Below are 22,336 nucleotides of genomic sequence, written 5' to 3'. Positions count from 1 at the left end.
CCTCTTGGAGATTCTCATTAGGGTTTTCATGAAGCCCAAGTGGCCTGCCCATGGAATAGCATGCCCTAATTCCAATACTTTGTTGCGATATGCTGTGGGTACCAAAAGCTGTGTTCCTTCTTCCTTTGTCTGTCTGTATAGAAGGCCATTCGTTATCAAATATCTTTCATCACACAGAGAATTCAAAACTGACTCATTGTCAACCTTTTTGAAGCATTCAGACAATGTAGAATCATCTCTTTGGAGTTTGGTTAATTCGTTAGGTATGATTAGCTCACTTTCACTGATTTCAGGCTCTGTCAACTCAAACTGTAACTGTTCTGAGCGGTCAATCAGATCTGCAACCCAATTTCGTCTTTCCTGCAGTCTGTGTTCCTTTGAGACCCCTGTCTCACCTACACTTTCCTCAGTGAAAAATGGCATTTCTCTTAGGGTGCTCTGTACAGACTCTTTGGATGACTGGATTACATTTTGTGCCTGAGCTCTAGTGACCACTCCACACCATGCTGTCTCCTGCACCAAATCTGCTAGAACTGGCATATCTGTACCTAGCAGAACTGGGTAGGGCAAATTAGCTGCAATACCAACATTCATTAAGTAAGGCTGCTTGTTTACCTCAATATAAACTTCAGCAGTGGGTAAATCTGCTTTGTCCCCATGGACACAACACACTGCCACTGTGTCCTCAGACCACAAATCTCTGGGAACGTACTGAGCCTGTACTAAGGTCCTTGTACAACCTGTGTCTACCAGGGCTGTTACTGGTTTTCCGTTTAATAACACTGTAAGGGTGGGCTCTCTGGTGGCACTATCATCAGTTGTAGAGGTGGGTCTGGGTACATAACACAATCTTGCTGATTTGGGCTTTTTAAGTGGGCAATGTGGGCTAGTGTGACCGGGTTTACCACAGGTATAACAAATAACATCACTGTTGGGCTGGTTCGAACGTGTGTCTATGGGTGCTGTAGCTTTAGGTTGTGTTTGCTTAGGGTGGGTGGGATATAAAATCTGGGCTTGGCTATGAGAGTACGAACTTCCCCCCGACCCCTCAGACTTACCCCTTGCTGCTTGAAGGCTGCCCGCATATCTGAAGTTCTCAGAGAATCCTTTACGAGCTGCAACATAGGCTTCAACTAGTTTAGCTGCTTCTTCTGCTGTAACAGGATCTCTCTCTTTCACCCAAGTTCTCACCTCTGGGTACAACACACGCATGTACTGCTCCAACACCATCGTCTCCATCAGGTCCATCTTGCTGCTTTCATTAAACTTCACCCACTTAGAGAACAGATCCTTTAGCCGGACATACAACTCCATCGGTGACTCGTCAGCAGGTGTGTTCAGTGTCCGAAATCTCAGCCTGTAGGTTTCTGCGTTGATTTCATATTTCTTGAGGATGTCTTCTTTGACTTTCTCATAGTCCGATGTATAGGCAGGTGACATGGCAACAAAGGCACTTCTTGCCTTGCCAGTGAGCAGAGGAACCAGATGAATAGCCCAGTCTTCCTTCGGCCACTTGTACACTTCTGCCAGTCTCTCAAAAGTTGTAAGAAAATGTTCAATATCATCAGTGTTTTGCAACTTAGGCAATTGAGGTAGATGATCAAAAACTCGAGCCACTGACCGTTCAGAAGAGAGAGCTCCTTGTCGGGCACGCTCCAGATCCATCTGCATCTGAGTGACTTGATGTGTGAGGACCTTGTACTGCTGTTCCCGTCGAGCTGACTCTCTCTCTTGCCTCTCATCCCTGTCCTTCTGATATTGAAGGAATGATTGGAACATTCCTGCAAGAGCTGCAAGGGCTGAATCACCCGTAGGGTTAGGGGGGTCCGCAGGTTGAACTGGATCTCCACATGTGGCACCTTGCTCTTCCTCCACATCCATGTCAGCTCCTAGCTGTCCCCTCCTCTTCGGCGGCATATTTCTATGTCACTTTATATCCCACTTCTGACACCAACTGTTAGGATTCGACCAGGGGGATAGGAGGCAAAAGTGACACAGAAGCCGCTTGGATTCAGGTGAAGGGTGATTTATTAATGACACACGGTGAAAAAATAGAAAAATAATCAAAAAGAAAATAAACTGTACAAAATATACACTATATACAAAGTATTTACATGCTAGTTCAGCTAAATCAACTGATCTGAACTGCATCAACAAGAAATTCGCAATAAACTTTGTATAAAGCAAAACACAAACTCCTACAACAACCCACACTGACTGACTGTGTGGGAGCCATTTTATATTCTTAGCTCCGCCCCTGGACCAAACCATTCTGAAATTGTTGGGGGTTTCTCTTCTAACTATAAAAACATACATGGGCAACAAAATATACATTAATGAAAATAAATAAGTACAAGTACAAAATTCCACAGACATATCAAACCATTAAGACTTTAAACAGAAAAACAAAACACTTTTATACAGGCATGAACTGGTGACCCATATGATGTCACAACCAAAATGGCTGCTCAGCATGGTAAGTGTATAAAAGTCCCAGATTGTATATTGCACAGGTTTGGTTCTGGAAAATGGAAACTGGTGAGTGTTTGTAATCTTTGTATACGTGTTTCTTGCCCAATAAATGATAGTAGATAAAATAATATGCGTGTGGTTATTTCAATGTTTTATGGCAGATGAAATGTAGTTTTGTTCATGAAGTAACAAACAGTGATAAACATTAACATTAAACACAGATGCACAATACACTACACCACTACACAGATCCGTGTATACATTAAATGCCGGCATTCGAATCGTGCTTGGTGTTAATGGTGGCTGTGTAATAATAATAGCTGTGTATAAGGCTAGTCACAGTGTCTCAACCTCATACTACACTGTGACAGCTACCATGGGGTATAATAACCCAGCAGTTGGGTTAAAATAACCCAGCATTGGGTCAATTTTTAACCCAGCACATGTTCTGTCCAATATTTACCCATTATGGGTCAAAAATAAAACCCAGCCATTTTTACAGTGTGGTTTCGACATCATAAATTAGTAGGACAACGTCTTGAATACTTCTTTAAACATGCAATCCATGCTGTCGTTTACATCAGAGTATGTCCAACATGGCCGCGCATCCAGGTAATTGACCAAAGCGTGACATAGGTGAAAACACTCTATAGGACGGAGCATACGCTATCTTGACCCATCAAGTTGGGTTGTTTTTTAAACCAAAGGATGGTTTATTTTTAATTTTTTTTGTTACTTTATTGCAGATGTCAAATACACCACATTAACTCTTTCCCGCCAGCGTTTAAAAAAAAAAGTTGCCAGCCAGCGCCAGCATTTTTCATGATTTTTACAAAAGTTTAATGCCTTCCAGAAAATGTTCTTCTTTAAATATATAAACAAACAATATATCAAATGAAAGAACAGACCCTCTGCTCATCCTACCTTCATTAGTTCTCTTTTTATCACCTCTCAAATATGGGTTGGTTACTTCAAAAACACCCATAGTGATAAGAGATAATTCCATTTTTGTGAATGACTTTTAATAGAGATCAGATGCAGATCGATCTTTAAAACATAAACGGAGTTCTTTCTCTTTCACGTGAGGTGCTACTTCCGAGATGTATAAGTGGCAGAAGTGGTGGATAATAGCGGTGGATAATAGAGGTATTGCAGAAAGACGGAAATTCTCGTCATTGGCAGGGAAGCGTTTTCTCTTAATTGACGAGTTATATCGTTAATGGCGGCGAAAGAGTTAAAAAAACATGCTAAAATAGTATTCCCCTTACTTTTTTACTAATAACATTACATTACATGTGCTTTAATCCACATTGTGTGCTGTAGTACAGTTTACCTCAATCAAAAATATCTAAGAACTTTGAATAAATCACAATAAAAATGCATTTGTAAATATTTATTTCACCAGAAAAGAAATTACAAAATACATGCAACAGGTAAATTAACTTTACATGCAGGATTAGCAATTTTAACTATTTACCTGAACACAAAAAGATGTTCAGAAATGTATCATGTATCAGTTTATGCCACGTTTAAAAATGATATCTTTAATTATCTGAAAAAGCTAACGTTTACATGACATTAATGGCGCCATGCGCACTGATCTATATAAATGACTGGATTGCTCATGACGTCATCATTATGAAGCCACCACGCCGCCATATTTGTATGCCCAAAAATTCTATTAAATGAATAGAAGTTATGCGATTTTAATGATAAAACACCACTTTATCAGTCTCCGTTTTTATATCTGAAATCTATCCTGTTTATTATTACAACACAAACATCATAAGCATGTACATATTTATTGAAAGTTGTACATTTTACTTTTTAAACAGTGAGTTACTATACATACATCTTCATTACAGTATCAGATTAGCGAACAGACAGCAGCACATATTATTAATGACAAACGTGCACATTCTGAAATCGAAATAAATAATCATGCTTTAAGTACCGTATGTGCACGCAACAATTTGCTGGTTGTGAAATTATGTTATGTTAACAGTATATAATATAAGTTTTCTTTACTTTACAACTTAAACTTATTCAGAGAAATAACAATGACTTTTTGATCTTAATGTCAAAAAACTTTATTTACACCTGTGGCATTACAACAGAATGCAGCATACACTCACCTTAACATTTTTTTATAAATTTCTTATCCTGTCCGATTTTAACATAAACATTGCAAATTACATAAAAAGTAACAATTAATTTCCTTACAAATATCCTAAAAATTGATCTTGTTTGACGCTGTAAACCGGGTGAATTTAGATCATGATTTTGAATCAAAGTCAATAAGGCCCTCTGTCAGTTGGGCATAGCAAGATGGCTGCTCAAACTCTGCCATGGCTTCACCTCTCGCTGTTACATTAAGTGTTCTATGCGAAATCCAGTCATTTATATAGATCAGTGGTCGAGCGTCACTCTTTTTTCTTTATTACAACATGTTATTTGCTCAGGTTTTTACAGGCTATGGAGTAAATAAATAATTATGACAAAAAAATGTTGGATTTTTATTAGAGGCAGCGTTTTAAATATCCAAAAAATAGTAACCAACGTATTTACGATCCTGTGGGTTAGGCTTGTCGCGATAGTTGGTGAAACGGTGATTACCGGTGCTTCAGCCTCTCACCGGTTAGATCAATTGCCCACCGCGACACCATCTTTCACCATCGTTTTGATATTTTCTGGTAATTAAATAATTTAGTTTCGTTAGAGAGAGCAAACACTAACAACTGAATGTGTCTGCTGCCTGAATTCAGCAGAGCTGAATGCGCGTCACATCACAGACCAGCAGGTGTCAGATTTCAGTTAACGTTATTCCTGTGTGCGAGGCAAGCTGACCGACCAGATGATGGCAGAAGCCGGGTGCTTACTCGTTTTTGTTATAATATACATTAGGGCTGCACGATAAATCGCATGTGTTTGTCATGCGCATCTCGTCAGTAATGCCGGTTCCTTGATTAGTAGTAAATCACCATCAGCTGTTTTCAGATGGAGCAGCTTTAACTGCACAGAGCCGTAGTTCACTGACAATCGGGGCAATTTCGCATTAATTATCGCGGACGCATCGCCTGCGATATGTATGCGATATGGCCCAGCTTGTCAGAGAACTACGGCTCAGTGCAGTTAATGTCGCGCCATCTGAAAGCAGCTGTTGGCGATTTAATACTAATCAAGGAACCGGCATTACTGACGTGATGCGCGTGGTATCGCATGCGATTAATCGTGCAGCCCTAATATACATATATAATGTTTAATATAAGCAAGATCGTTTTTCAAGATGTGTTTTTCATCAAGAAAAATAATAAACCCTCATTCAAGCAGCACTTTATGGAGAATGCCGGTTGCTCTGCTTGGGACTGGCGGGTTCGGTGAGAATTACCTGCGAACATTGACTTGAGCAATTAATTAAACCAGCTGTTGCACTCGCATTGCATGCAAATTCTTACACAATTTAACGCAGGGTACGCAAGCTCTGCATTTAAACAGTTGCATATTTCAAAAGTGAAAGTAAAATGCGCATGTCTTCATGCGCATTTATAAGCCCCTCCCACCCGGTGATACCGCGCTGATTAACCGGTGGGAAAATTCTGTCACCGCAGCAACCTTACTGTGGGTGCAACTTAACAAACAAGCAGTGTATGTAATAATGCAAACCATGTAAACTGGACTGTAGTCACACATATTAGCTTTTTCTAGTAATAGTAATGGGTTTATGAATAAATAAATTGAACGAACCTTGTTTATTCACATAAATCTGCCCTTGTAAAAATCGCAGCCCCTCCACACCTAAAGTGAAATCAAACCTCACCACACACTGAGTTAATTTAAACCAGCATTTGGGCTGATGCGTTGCAGGAGAGGCGCATTCATTTAACTGTCAGTGGAAACTTACCAAATATGAACCCAATCATTAGATTACACAAAACTACCCAAAAAACTACTGTAAGAAAACAAAACAATTAAATGACCTAAAAGTCTCAACCAACTGTTTGGGTAGAAAAAGCAGTTGTATAAATGTGCTTTTTGGGGGAAAGTCCTGGTGATATTACTCAAATGTAAACTGTTACTTTTAAGAGTCAATCCAACTCATGTGTATTTTGGCCACTATCAATGCATTGTCACTTTCACTGAGCATGAGCAGCTCAATGCTTCTGCGCTGTGTGGTAGCAGGGGCTTTCGGTACGCCATAAAAGTATCGCAGAACGTATACCGAGGGTGGTGTATCGTGGGTTTTCAGCTTGGTTCTGTGTCTCGTTACACCCCTAGTTATAATAATGAAAGTAATCATAGCCGTTGTTCTTGGAATGTCCCTTTCAAATCATGAAAATACTTTGCAATGCAAATTTTACCCTTTTTAACCAAGTTTCAATGTTACGTTATGTTTTAGTCTTAGGGTGCATTCACAGTGCAATATTTTGGGAGTGACAACTGCATGTACTTACAAGTTTGAGTCTGGAAGTGTCCTGTTCAGACAGCAAATAACAGACACAAATAGAACACTGTCTGTATGAACGAGCAACCAACCTCAGACCCATATGTTATTTGCACACCTGTAGCCATAGTGATAGACATAAATATCAAAAAGAAAGTATTATTTGTGCAATGGACAAAATATATTCAATTTAAAAGTAATCCCCTTGACTTCTGGTAACATACTGACGCCTTGGCTTTTGGATGTAACAGCATTTCACCGTAATTCATTGAGAAGCATAGCAAGCATCATCGGACGATATATCGGTGCACCCATAGCATTAACGCTAATAATTTTGCAAATAACGTTTAATATCTTCAATCGATTTGCTTTACAAGATTAGCTTTTTTGTCACCAGGAGTCATGGGGGTTACTTTGTAATGGGGCTTATCTGCATTTTGAGCTTTCAAAGTGGCATATCTGACTTAGCCTGGTCCAACCAGACTCTCGTACATTCATTTAATTTGTACAGAGAGTCAGGCCACGTTCCATTGCAAAGCGTTACTTCCGTTAAGGAGGGTCCTCTGTTGAAGTTTAAAACTACTGGATCTACCCAGAGTCACTCAGGATCTGCCATAGACGATCGCTAACATGTGGTCGTGACGTATATCAAGCGCCGAAACCGGCCGGAAACAACAAATCCGAATAATCAGACCAACAAAACTTAGCAAACCTGGGGCCGGATTCACAAAACATTCTTAAGAAGAAAAATCTTCTTAACTGCCATTTTTATCTTAAATTCAAGCTTAAGAAAAAAATTAAGAATATTTTGTATTCTCAAAAAAGCTTCTTAAGAAAGTTCTTATTTTTTTCCTTAAGTATGTTCTTAAGAAAAAACCTAAGAAGAATTCCAATTTTCGAAAAATAAACTGTCTTAAATAACATCTTAAAGTTAGGACAACGTTACAGTAGTCTTAAATCTCAAAATGTAAGATGTTTTATAAGTTAATGTGATTGTTTTAAATGTGACATGTTGTATTTTGTAGTCTGAAATGGCAATTTAATCAATTTACTTCACATAGATTAGTTTAAAGAGGAATTCCACAATCATATAATGAAGTTTAATGGCTTACTCAGTAATATGTCATGCAACACAAATAAGTATTAGTGATAATATTAGCAAACATTTAACTTCCTCAGTAATAGCCTACATTCATTGTGGAATTACTTTACAGCTAAAAGTCGCTAAGCGGGAGGCGAATTGGTAATCGCTTTGTCATGTGAGTCGAGGGATCTGAAACCGGGCTCGCTGCACCCTCCGCGTCCGTCTCTTGACGCGTGAGCGCGGGTCGCGGGAGACGAAGCCGTGAGCACGGAGAGTGAAGCACGCACGCCCAGGGCTTTCGACCTGCATGATGGACCGATTGTGACGTTAGGAAATGATATTTACTCACCGCACCGCCTTAGCTGGCCTCTGTTACAAAACTGAATAACATCATGTAAGACTTAATGTATCACTCGTTTGTATCGCGTTAATGATCGCAAGGTAACGTTAGTCAAAAGATTAATACGTTTATTACATCATTAGCAGGGTATCATTCATTCCAAAGCTTGTCATTTTATTCTTAAGACACACATTTAAGATATTCTTAAGAAAAAATGTGAGAACTTCTTAAGAAATGTTCGAGAATTGCACTTAGGAACATTCTTACGAACTTCTTATAATTTATCTTAAGAACTTTCTTATTTTTTGTCTTAAGAACGTTTTCGTGAATCTGGCCCCAGGTTCTTGCTCCAGCTTTAACTTCTGTATATTCGGCAGTTTTGCAACAATGGACCGAATAGCTTTGCTCACGTCTTTCTCCGCTGCCATTACTAAAATATAACTCAAACTGACGCACGACCTCAACGTCATCATAACTTCAATTAAGCGGAAGCACGTAGGAGGGCGGAGCCAGGCTTGATCTGACTTGCATTATATGTTTTTTTGCAAAAAAAATCTTCTTTATTGCTCTACTAAAGAAAAAATAAACAGCACGTTAATATTTTGGGGTGAACTGTCCATTTCAGGGCTCAACACAAAGGACTGCCCGGTGGCCCGGGGCAAGCGTGAGAAAGATTCGGGCCAGTAAAAAGTATTGTCACTTGCCTAATCGTGCCAGTGCTTCACCCTCAGTTACTAAAATATATTTTCGTCAGTGTATATTATTTAAAGAGTAACTAAACCCCAAACCAACTTTTTTTAGTTAATGATCTGTAAGAATGATGCTTTATTAGTGCTGTTCATTGATTTTAGTAAGTTTTTTGACATTTGGATATAAAGTGTTTCAATACTACAATATTTGGTGTAAAAACGTCTGAGTGCTGCCCTCTTGAGGTTGAACGGTGGCTACTGCAGTTGAATTTTCCTATTGGATGTTGGGTCCAAGAAATGACTCGTGACGTAAGCAGGTTCAAGCTCACCACGCCCTTGTTACGATCTCAGCACACACTTGATACGAGCTTAGTTCGTCCCCTCTATCTCCGTTGGGATCTGCCCACTTTTCTTGCATTTTTCAAATATTGCAGTGGGTGGAGTCAGCCTCTGACCAGGGGTTTAGTTACGCTTTAACATCTTGGAAGCAGACATTTGCTTGGGTAAAACACGACAAAAGAAGTGATGCAATATTTTGCACAATTTGCAAATTTGCTGTCAGTTTACAGGTAAAGCAGAAAAGTTGGGAGCCTTTTTTTCGTTGGAACATGTCTGTTTACAATGTATATAATTATATTTGACTTTTTAAATATGTGACACTGACATTTTTTTATTGGGGGCAGTAAAAATGTTGGCAGGGCAAGTGAAAACCTGAACCACTGGCCCGACCGGGCCAGTATAAAAAAAATTTGGGTTGAGCCCTGCATTTTATTATACACTTAACATTATTAATATTAATCGTTCACTATTGAGGTTTTATACTTTTACAGAGCAAAACTCTATATATATCTCACTTACCGGGATACACGCAATTCTATACGTAATGTAATATGCTCTGTGGCATCTATAAAGGTAATATAATATCGCATTAACCTTATGGACTGCTGCGCAATTTGCAGTCATTTTCATGCACTGTACCTTAACAGAGAGAGCAACGGATGACGTGACAGACAACTAGTTGTCCAGTGCGATTCCATTTACACACCACAGCTTCTCTGTAAATGCGGTTGTGAAACCCAAAAATGTACGGGTGTGAGGTTGGTTATAGAATGCAGTTGTCAAACCTGTCAATAACAGAACTGCGTGTAAACACAGCGTGCATGTGTTCATAACAGGCCAAAATGTTTCCCAATACTTAAAAACATAATTTGTAACAATTACCACATGCAACTTTCCCAATTATGATTGAGAGTTGTGTCTTCATATTACAGCTCTAATGTGACATTGAGGGCACAGTAACCATCAAACTAAATTACGAGCAGAACTGTGTTTACATGTCCATCTCTTTTCATGTCCATATTTCCTGTTCCACTAACTGATCTTCTCCAGACCTCTATTCTTCCCCTCTTTCAGTCTCTCTTTCTTAAGGCCTTCCTTTTTTCCTTTGGCCTCTTTTGGCTAAAAGTTTCTTAAAGTTTAAGAAGCACTAGATTTTTTTCCGACAAAGCAATGACATCACCCTCAACCCTCTAAGCTCAGTTTCAGTTCCAGGATTAATTCCCTGAATGCATTAGAGATATCATCATTCCTCTGAAATACTACTGAAAACATTTCTTCATGCTTAACTGAGGTAGGATAAAAAGTTTTTTTTTAATGAATAGTTTATTTACAAGATGATCACTAAAAAGAAAGCAATAAAGTAATGACTAGGGTATGTTCTAAGATGAATAAAATACCCTAAGAATGAACTGATGCTTTGGGGAATGTTACCAGCAAATAGAGGAGAGCCATAACTTTGTGCCAAAAATGCTCTTCATATTATCAACTGACCATAGTAATGATGTTTTAGACACACCAACAACAATAAAATGTGGTTGTTCTCTGCAGTATAACACTACAGTATACAACATATAAAGCTAATGGGGAGCATTGTTTATCCTATTAAAGCATGATTGCATATCCACTTTAAATCTGTATTAATAAAATTTTATGACATTTATTGGCAAACAATGTATAATATTACTTTTTTTTTTGTTGGTAATTTGGAAATAGTTGTAAAACTGCAAGAGGTGACAAGAGTTGGAGACAAAGCTGCTTTCACTTCCATATGACGATTATCGTAATGGCATCTATTGGCTGTGGAATACTAAAACTCGCTATTTGTTTCCTATGAACAGTGTCAAAACAGAGATCACATCTCCTCTGGGAAGAGGGGAGGATACGAGGACAGGTCAAGAGGTTGTGTGACAAAGACTGGCTGCTCTACAGAGGAAACTGACAAAAACAGGAGCGCATCCTCTGAGTTCTTCTCATTCACTAAGGGATTCCTGTTCCATACCAGCTGACAGCCATATTGTCACAAGTCCCTCTGAATCAAGGATTCCATTGTCGGATACATCCTACCAGACTTCCAGAAGGTGGAATAGTAAGGTTTCAAAGCTTGAGTTATGGTAAAACTAGCACTTGTCTGCTATAGATTGATCTGCTGTTTCCTGTCACATTCTTAAGATTCTTTTTCTTTCAAATCTCAGAGTCCTGTTTCCTCATTTAATAACCTTAATTTAAGCAACATATTTAAAATTGTTCCTGAAGAGTATTTGTTTAAGAACTGTTTTATAAGCATATTCAGGAAACACACATACTACTAAAAATTTATACCTTAGGCCCGGCTCATACTATAGGATTTTTAAAATCCCGGGCGATTAAGAAATCTGGTTGCAGCACACACATTTGCTAGCTAGCAGCTTTCTATACTCAATCAGTGTGTTTAAAACTAGGGATGCACCGATACCACTTTTTTGGAATAGGAGTACGAGTACGAGTACTTGCATTTCAGTACTTGCCGATACCGATACGGAGTACTTAATAAAAAAAACATGTTTTAAATTTACAGGTAACAGCTTTAGTCATATAATTTAACAAAAAAACAAGGGACTAGTTTTCCAGTTTGTTGTAAACTCTGCCTCTTTGGACAACACAAGAGGCATTAACCCCTTACATGCCAATCAAACAAAGACATTTCTCAGACCATGGTATCGATCCCAGGTATCGGGGGACTTTTAACGAGTACGAGTACTTTAGAAAATGTGGTATCGAGGCCGATACCCGATACCAGTATCGGTATTGGTGCATCCCTATTTAAAACAGAGACATTTTCTCCTAATCTCTTGTTATTGAGGCAACGATCATGATACGTTTTCTACGTATGTGTTGTTCAACCAGTCGTGTTATTTCCACACTTCCACAAGCTGTTTTTCCACCTACGCTGTCTACCGGACTGTACAGCAGCTTGTTTTGAAGTGGCTATTTCAAAAGGTTAGTCACTTACTTCCCTCTCTCATTGGCTATTGTGAAAGTACTAATGTAATCATCCCGATTTAAAATCCTAAATATCATACATATTTGCTATGATCGGGGCAGCCCTGTTTTGCTTGCGAGCAAATCAGGAAGTGTAAGACTTGATCTGTTAATCTCACACATATGATAATCTAATATCAGAACCAATCAAGGTCCAGGACCCGATTTAAGCATCTGCCAAATGAAATGCATATAAGTAAATGTCAATTACTATAGTTCCGCCAAAAATGTTCTTCATTTCGCCACCCTCAAGTTGTAACAAGTTAGAGGGGTATGATCAAAAATCCATTTTACATGCATTTCAAATCTGTGGGAAGTCCTGTGACTGTGATCATCCCTTTGTGCTGTAATCACATGGATATCTGAGCTCAATGCATTTTCGACAACGGTCCCGGGATCAGGAGTAGCAGATCAGAATGTAACCTTATCACAAGCATGTTTACACTTGTCATATGTGGAAAACATCCAGGTACAGGATGGATTTCAATTACACAAAGGAAGAATGGGGATCCGAACTTTAACTGAGTATGTGAAATGAATAAAGTTCTGACTATCACAACTTTTTGACCTAGTTTAAAATATAACACATGCTTGCTATTAGCCATGTCATATGGCTCTCTTTTAACCCCACATGAGAGTCCCAATTTGTTCTCTTCAGAGTTCCCAAGGGAACTGTTTCTCTTTGCAGAACTGAAAATTGTTCTTTGGACACTACATAAGGATCTGTACAGGAAACCATAATCTTAAGGTCAAATGAGCAGTGAACACTGCGCAAACGACATTCCAACACGCTTTACATTAAAGAACAACCTTGCCAGACTGACTTTCTGCTAGGTCAACTACCTTAAAAAAAAAAATTATTAATGCAATGAACGGCAACTTTCAAGCCAAGGCCAAGCAGAAAATTGTTGTCTTTGGTGATTCATAAAATGGAAGTCAGCTAGATCTATGTAAACCTACAGGCAAAATAAAAGTAGTCCTTGTGGCTCCTGATGAAAAATGTAGGTCTTTAAAAGCGAATCAATCAGCCTTTGCAAAAAAACTCAATGTTATTTAAAACATTATATGGGTAATCTACAGCACCACCCAAAAGTCCTTAGCGAGTATAAAAGTGAAATTTCATCTAAATATCAAATGCGAAATATAATTTCACTTTAATAGATATTTATTAACTGGATTAGTGCTGCCACTAACGACTAATTTTCTAACGACTAATCTTTCGACTAATTTTTCGAATAGTCGACTATTCTAAACGACTAATTAAAAAAAACTCAAGTGTTTGTTATTTCATTATGTCCATTTTATTTTGAACCCACCGGTGTCATAAACAATATGAATAACTTAAATGTTACCAAATAAAAAATTACAATGTAAACAATATAAATAATAATAAAAACTTCCAGTGCAAAGTAGATGCTTAACAGAAATATGAAATGTTTCACTACTACTCTTTGATCTTATATTGCATTTTAACACAACTGAATGCTATTTTACATATTATCTGTTCTGTTGTAGCCTATAAAATAGTGACTAAACATGACCCATCACCTCGTTTTTTATCCAACCAGCTGTTCCTTTAACTGCTGCTAAAATCCTGATTTAGATATGCAAAAATCACCATACATTTACATTGTAGCTTTACTGCTGTTGCTCTTCTCATAATTGTCGTTGTGTTTTGAGCCATTTCTTGATTTTAAATGCGAGTGATATAGCGCAGACAATTCGGTGCAAATTCAGAAATATAAGAGAATACACTGTTGTTGTTACATAGACTACAGAACACGGCATACAGCATCATAGGGAGGGAGAAAGCTCGCACACAGACTCACACTACTGCTAATCTTTCTTCAAGTCATGTTAACTCGATCAGTCGTCTTTGTCAGAGACATCTGTGAATGTTGACGTTTACGCAAAAAAGAAAGTACATTAAAAACACTGCCACCTTTTCACTGTCACGTAAGAGAGAGGCGCGCGCGGTCGAGGCGCTGCAAGCAACATGAGAGAAAGAGAGACAGAGAGAGAGAGAGAGAGAGACACGCGCTGAACACTCGCAACAATGAATTGAGCCGTTTAAAATAGTAAAATAAAAATGTAAATGGGAATCATGAAAAATCTATTTGTTGCGTCCAGTGTTGATTCCGTGGCGGAATCACGAGCAAACATAGCCTTTAACATCCAAAGACAGAGTCATTGTACTTCTCAAAAGAGTTAATAAAACAGTACTGACTAGCTCGCCATTCCATTAATAATCATATAACAGTTACTTACGTTGTCCTATTCTCTGTGGGTGTATCGTCAATAACTCCCGAGTGTTTTCGTTTGAGATGCTCGTGCATTGTCGTTGTGCTCCCGTGATAAGCCAGCGACGTTTGGCACGGTGTAACAGACCACTCTTTTATCACAACTTGGCTTAAAATACTTGCATACTTCGGAAGCTTTCCGACTCATAATTCCACAGACTCACCTGCCACCGCCAATTTTTCAAAATTAAAGCAGTGAAGGCAGGGGAGAGGGAAGAAAGATGATAGCGTAGCAGATTAACCAGCAGGGCGCGCACAGCGCACAGACTGGTGTGGAGGTGAAATACATTGAGCCATTTGAGACATGAGACAGAATTACAGTGGGCCGTTTGAGACGGAAAAAAATAAATATGCGACTCCTCGACTAAAAAAATTGCCGTCGACAAATTTTCATCGTCGATTACGTCGACTACGTCGACTATTCGCGGCAGCACTAAACTGGATTACTTAAATGACAAACATTTTTTGGACTTATTTTGGACTAATTTTTCACCGCTATTAACAAGTTATCTCGTCAATTAAGAGAAACCACATCATTGACCACGTTTACATGCACACCAATAATGCGATTATTTCCAATAATGCGAGTAAGGTCTTAATCTTAGTAAGATGTTTACATGACTGGGGCTAACCTCTTCACTCCGGTTTACATGCAGTTTTTATTTTCGGATTATTCACACAAAGTCCAATGCAGAGCACAAATGATGAACTCACATATATGGTCACTGTTTTAATTTACTTACGTAAAATGACAAACACGTTGTTATAGATGTATTTCATTATCCGGTGCCATGATGAAGATATAAATATGACAGTGCCTGTAAAGGGCGTTCACATGATATAAAAATATAGTTTTAAAAATCGTTTTATATTAAAGATAATAGCAGAGCTCACACAACAACTATAACGATAGCGATTTTGGCACATGATGAACGATAAACCATTGACAGCCAATCAAATCTATTTGAACTTGAAGTGCACGCGCACTTAAAGTGCAGTAGAAAGCACATTCATTGCTGAGGTTATAACATAAAATTACCTCAGGTATCCAGAGCTGATGCAGTTATTGCTGTGAATTTTTTCTACCACACTGACTACGCCAAAAGGTAAGATATTAACCTACTACATTCATTGTTTAGTTACGCGAAACGCAGCGAGTTGAGGACATCTGCTGGTTTCCCGCTGTGTAAATGCAACAAGAACAGCATACATTGAGGGCGTTTTCACATTAGCACTTTTGGTGCGCACCCGGGTTCGATTGACATCAGAGTTCGGTACATTTGGATGATGTGAACGCTGTCTTCCGAACTCGGGTGCGCACCCGCGAAACGTACTCGAGTCCGCTTAAAAAGGGTGGTCTGGGGTTCGTTTCATGTGAACTCCAGATCGGTTCGCTGATAATGTGAGCGCAATCGTACCAAATCGCGGAAGTGAACCGCTGTTAATTACGTATTATATGGAATGTCCCACCAAAACAGATGTGTGTGTTTGTGTGCGTGCACTTACATTGACAACAAAATGCATAGAATGCGTGCTTTGGTTTTGTTTTCAAAGAAATAATACAGAAACGCACTTCCGTCTGTCTGCCGCAAACATACTAAAGTCGTTTCGATGTCAACGCGGTCTGTCCGCCAACGTTAATTTTTGCGGGGGCATTCAGAAATCATCTCTCTGTTTGCAGTTAGTCAATCACACTTGTCGTCTTCTCGTTTACAGCGGTTGCCAAGCAACATGAGAACGCGCCGGCTGCAGCTTGATGATGCAAGCGTACCGCGGTTCGGATGCAAAAATAATATGTGTTTAGGTATTAGGTAATGCCGCGCTCGTTGAGCGAATTAGCATGAAGTTATCATTATGATGTGGTCACTAATATATTTATCGTTATAATTATCGTTATAATGTCCCTTAAAGGTTTTATACACTGCTGTCGTGTTATTTGAGCTGTTTCTGAATGAAGGCAGACTGCTGACAGCGAGTCGTGTTGGCAGAGTTCATGTAAAACTTCCTAATGTCAAGTTTAAAACGAATTTGTGCTTAACCTCTTCAACCCTGAGGACCCTGTCCCGGGTCCAGAATTTCGTATTTTGACTTAATATAAAATATTCTTTTAATCTTTGATGCTCCGTCATGGACCCCAGTAACACATATGAGATACTGTTTGAAAGCTTAGAGTCTCTACTTTCTGCAGATATGCATCACTTTGACATATGTTTTACTGTAAGAAAGTTATTTACACTTAATTTACACTATCACCCCCCCAATATTTTATTATATCATTTAATATTTACATATTTCATATTTTTCAAAAATGACAAACATGGGCAAGTCTTATATCAAATGAAAGCTCTCATTCTCAGGAATAAGGCTACAGCGTTATTTTTGTTCTAATATCAACACATATCTAACAATCGCTGAATGAATAATAAGGTAAAAAATTGTCTTTTGTAAACATATGGGAAACTTGAGTGTGGACTGCCTCAGATAGCACATATAGCCACAAATGATACACCATCTTTTATTTTAGGTCCTACTCTAAACAATGAGTCCATTCACAGCATTTTCTTTGGTTGTTTGCATATATAATCCCTTACTATTTTTTATATGTGCAAAACAAAAAATTAATATTTATATGAAAAATGTATTTTCGCACCCTTCAGTAAAATAAGAATATCTTTTGAATGCTACATGCTAAAGAGTTCATTCTTTTTTTGGGTGTTTACTGTCTGCTGCTGTTAACAACCAGAACTGTCTGCAGTCTGCTAGAGCACACAGAACCAGAGTTATACACTATCAAAGACAGTATTTACAACATAAAAAATTAAATTTGGCGTTTCATCATAGGAAAAACAACATAAATAACAATATTTGTCACAAACAGCAGCTTTTTATGTAACTTCAAAGGGTTTTCTTTAAAATGATATAAAGAAATTGCATTTATTCCACAGTATGTGGTTATGGTAGCACTTCAAATGTTTTTTGGCAGAAATTGTACACCATAAGCGTATTATTCCTCCCTTCAGTTGGAGTAAAATAACTTTTGCATAGATTATGATAGAGAAAAAATTCCTTTTTCCTCTGTAAGCTGACAATTGCTGGAATCAAACAAAACTCTCTGCAGGGACCTGAGATACCCAGGGCCAGAGTTATATACTTTCAAATAAAAACTTTAGAAAAAAACATCAAAAAGCGCCTATTTATTTTTGTGTTTATTAGAGGACTGACAACACATACAACCATGTTGAGCACTTTTAACAGTGTTTTATGTAATTTCAAAGGGTTACCTGTAAAATGATACCAAACTTTTGTATGTAAACCTCTGCATGTGGGTATGGGATGCTTTTGAAATTGGGTAGGCCAAATCCAGGTGAAAATCCCCAAAATAGCTTCAGGGTGTAAGAAGTTAAGGTGCGTGACTAAAACACACTCGCACTTCAGTTAGTGCTGTATAAATGCGATTAAAGCGTTTACATGGACGCATACTGCGATTATAAACGGCGTACGCCACCTCTTTTAATGCGACTATACTTACTGCGATTATGAGCTTAATCGCATTATTTTTATCTAATTATTGCGTTTACATGAGGTAAAGTATAATCGCAGTATTGTCAAAATCCCATTATAATCACATTATTAGGGTGCATGTAAACGCGGTCATTGACGATGAAGAGTTTTTAAGCCAATACTAGGGATGGGCATAATTAATCGACGATCGATAATTGATTGTTAAGAATTTCGTCGATCCCGTTAATTTGTTATCAATTAATCGAATGCATTTTTTTTATCTAACTCCTGTTTCACAAATACTCCGTATGCAGTGCGTTTGCGTATGTGTGCGGCGAATCCGTCAAGCACCCGTTGCAGTGCGCTGCTGACCGCTTATTCTGCATATAAAACATTCATGTGATTGACACTTTCTGTGAACACTTTTCCGCATAAACAGTAGAACAAAGCATCAATTTTTTTTCCACAAAATAATATATTTTAGATATTATTTGACAGACTAGTAAGTGTGGATTAAGGATGTTTAAAATCTCCAGCCTGGTGGTCAGGATCTGAATGGATCAAATCAGCAGTTTTGCAATGCTTTATTTATCTCCACATATATCATAAATAAAAATAAGCAGAGTAACTTTGCAAGTCTACCCTTCCGCATTATATATTTCCTACTATGTATGTATATGTTTCCAAATAATAAACGAGAGTATTCAATGACAAAAAGCGTCTCATATGGAAATAAATCCTCACAATATTATTATTTCTCAAAACTTTATGACAATAATAAGCAACTGTATTCCTGCAGTTATTCAAAGATGCACACATTATTCCGCATATAATTAGAATATACAAAAGTATTCATATAACGGCACGTTTCATATGGCAAATAAATATCCTCACATTAACATAACAGCATAATGAAATGAATAAACAGACAATGAAACAGGATTGAAATATAAATTGTATTATTATTACCGGAAAAAAGCAATATTGCTAAAATAATCTCTGAGGTAAATGCGTCAAAAACGCTGTTACCCGCACAATAAGTCTAAATGAGCAATAAAAGTGAAAAAAGCCTGGCCATGTCTCAAAACTTTATATGACAAAAATATATTTAAAAGAAATTTATACTTACAGTTATTCAAAGATGCACACATTATTCCATATTACTCCCGTTTATGAGCACGTTGTCTCTGGCCTTGCTCTGTTATGTAATAGATTGACAGGTGCGCATCTCCGTCTTTCAAACATATATAATTGTGTAATTACTGCCTTAGGAAAATTAGCCATGATTTTATCATTGTGAAAATGTTTTTTTTTTTTTTTTGCAGATTAAAAACGATTTGTATTTCCGCAATTTTACTACAAACCATGGTTATGATATATTGTGGAGTTGGAGACCATAGTAAATTTGTGTCTACTGTTGTTTTACAACAAATAAAAACTAAAAGACTATGTTAGTATAATTAAACAATGGTGAATGGGGCTCACAAAACGCACGCTGTTTCACACATACTCTGCATGCGGAATAAGCCAAGTTAGCGCTGAGGTACCTGTGCATCCCGGTCAGTCTCCTCGGAGCGGGTGTTTTCGGCGGCGGCTGGACTGGGTTGCGGTCGTGTCTGACCCCAAAACGTGCTTTTATTTCTCAAAAAAAATCAGTAGACTGGTGCAGAAGTTTTATGCGAGTTACTTAAGTTAGTTATTTTTCACGTGGCTTTAAATAGCCTAATTTGTTATAGCCTAATGTTAGGAAGGCTAATATCTTGCACTTTCTTCTGGCTTGAATAATTTTGAGTTACATTTTGACAAAACCTTTCAGATCTAAGTATTATGTTTTTTGTTTAATTTAATGTTAAACATGAATCTGTTTTTTTTTATTTTGGAACTAATGAGGTCTCTGTTTAAGAACGCTGGCTCGCAGCTGCAGGTTCCGCTGCTTTAGAGCACCGCACATGCACTCACATATATGTTTGAAACATAGTTTAACTCACTGCCACAAGTTGATCTTGTAATAAAGGTCTCATCGAGGAAAAACACGCTGTATATTTGTATTCATTGCATTTTTTTAAGTAGTTAAATAACAAATTTTTATTATAAAAATATTAATGATTAATCGATAGTCGATCGTTAATTCTCCCGACGATCGACAAAGAAAACTTAATCGAATGCCCATCCCTAGCCAATACCATTTCCGCTATTATTTCATCCACTATGTGGCGCTCTTACCCAACTTATAAAACACTAAAGCATTCACAGAGATAAAAACAGTAAAAAACTGCATGTTTTGACCATTGCTCTGAATATAACAAAAGTCAGCTTCAAAAATGCAATAATCTCAGTTTTTTGTTCAAAATGTGCTATTTTAAAGAAATCTACCCATATTTGAGATAAATGTAAACAAAGGAAGATATGATGAAACTTTTTTTTAAAGCAGAGGGTCGGTGCTTTCATTTGATATAGTGGATGTTTGTATATTTAAAGAAAATTTCTGAAAGGCATTAAACTATTGAAAATCATAAAAAAATGCTGTCTGGTAACTTTTTTCTGACGGGGAATTAGTTCATGAGAAAATAAAATGATGGCATAAAATAGAAAATAATTAATTTGTGTTCAAATGAAGAAAGGAAGTTAAATACATGCAGGAAGGCAAGAGATTAAATTATAAGAGAATTGTCACTTTCCGTTGAACTATTCTTTTAAAAAGGAAAAGAGGATGTCGCAAAACACTATAAAAATAGACTAAAATATTATTTTCTTAGTTTCTTATTCTTGAGGTTAAAACAAATGGGTTGGGTTATTAACCTATATGCTCAATGTCTCTCCAAAGGTCAGTTCATCAAGGATCTCTATTGTTTCTACTCTACACATTAAGCTAAACAAACCTAAGCCACCCAAGTCTTTATATCATGTGGGCAGTGGTTGTGTGGTTAATACTGTGCCTGCACATTCTAATTTTGCACCCCCTTACAGAATTATCCATAAAAGAAGTTATGACACACAACTATGCATCATGAATATGACAAAAAAAGAAAGAGGAACAAATGACAATATCTGCTTTAGATGTCTTGAAGTATCAAAACAGCTTTCAACATTGCTTTTTAACAGCACCTACAAATCCTATGTGTTTCATGTTTTGTGTTCACCCTGTAGTTGTGTCTTATGTTGTGGTTCCTTGTCTTGTGTTGTACAATGAGCACCAAATAATAAAAGAATGAATGAATGAAATGAAAAACACAGCACCTAAAGAAAACAGGTTTAAACATTGGTTTTGGTTTTTCCCTATAGTCCCCAACTTCAAAAAAGTCTAGTTGTGAAAACAACAGATCATAGTAAAGATAAGACCTGACACACCAGCAGATATTTCAATAATTCAAGCAAGTCCAAAAAAGGTCTGAACAATCAAGGCATGTTTAAGTAATATGCGAGCTTAATTTCTAGTTATTTTTCCTTCCTCATCTACAAGAAATTGCTAAAAATACATACATGGGAAGAGGCATTTACAGACGGATGTGAAGGTCACATGAGGTGTTTAGACCACAAATGAAGATGTAACTGCTGACGTGACGTCTGACCAGGATTTTGTTTCATGCCACACAAACGGTTTCAAATTTTCATTGTACGTTAGAGATATAATGTAAACAGACCAAAAAGCCGCCTTAAAACGCCTGTTTTGCACACACTGTGAATTAGCTCAGCTCATTATGCATGTAAATCATAAACCAACCGATCATGAGGTCAGCAGCTGTATCGCCACGCAAGCCTACTTTCTCTACGTGCACTGCACCAAATGATTTATATGTTTCTCTCTCTACACCATTCAATCCTTTAAAAACTCTAGCAAGGTCCTAGCAGCAGTAAAGAACTTACATGATGACCTTCACACATCGAAATATCGCACAACAGTACAGCATTATAAGAGCTTAGCATTGTAACGTTACAAACAGAAATAAAGTGACAGGCATGGGTTGACACTTACGTTTTGTGGCATTGATGAGGTTCTTGCCATCTTTATATAGTTCCTTGATAAATCTGCCCGTTTTGTCCAGTTCGGCTTCATGAGCTTTGATTTTCTCCCTGAAAGCAGGGCTGTCCAGGTAACACTCACTAAACTCCAACGGGTGTAAACCCATTTTTACTGGACTCAGCTAGTTTACG

The 22,336-nt window shown here is 37.7% G+C and overlaps 1 protein-coding gene across 2 annotated transcripts in view; it reads right to left on the bottom strand.

The window, feature by feature from the left end:
- Positions 1 to 22,321, bottom strand: part of arhgap10 (Rho GTPase activating protein 10) — a 93,822-nt gene extending 71,501 nt beyond the window's left edge. For both annotated transcript variants that reach the window (XM_065265173.2, XM_065265174.2), the window contains exon 1: positions 22,158 to 22,321. In XM_065265173.2, coding sequence (XP_065121245.1) covers positions 22,158 to 22,311 — 154 coding nt within the window. In that variant the 5' untranslated portion in view covers positions 22,312 to 22,321. The remainder of the gene's footprint in view (positions 1 to 22,157) is intronic.
- Between the last annotated feature and the right edge of the window lie 15 nt (positions 22,322 to 22,336).

This window comes from Paramisgurnus dabryanus, chromosome 4 (assembly GCF_030506205.2).
Source record: "Paramisgurnus dabryanus chromosome 4, PD_genome_1.1, whole genome shotgun sequence".
NCBI lineage: Eukaryota > Metazoa > Chordata > Actinopteri > Cypriniformes > Cobitidae > Paramisgurnus > Paramisgurnus dabryanus.
Note: the sequence above shows the minus strand (reverse complement) of the source record. Positions and strands in the feature narration are given on the sequence as shown.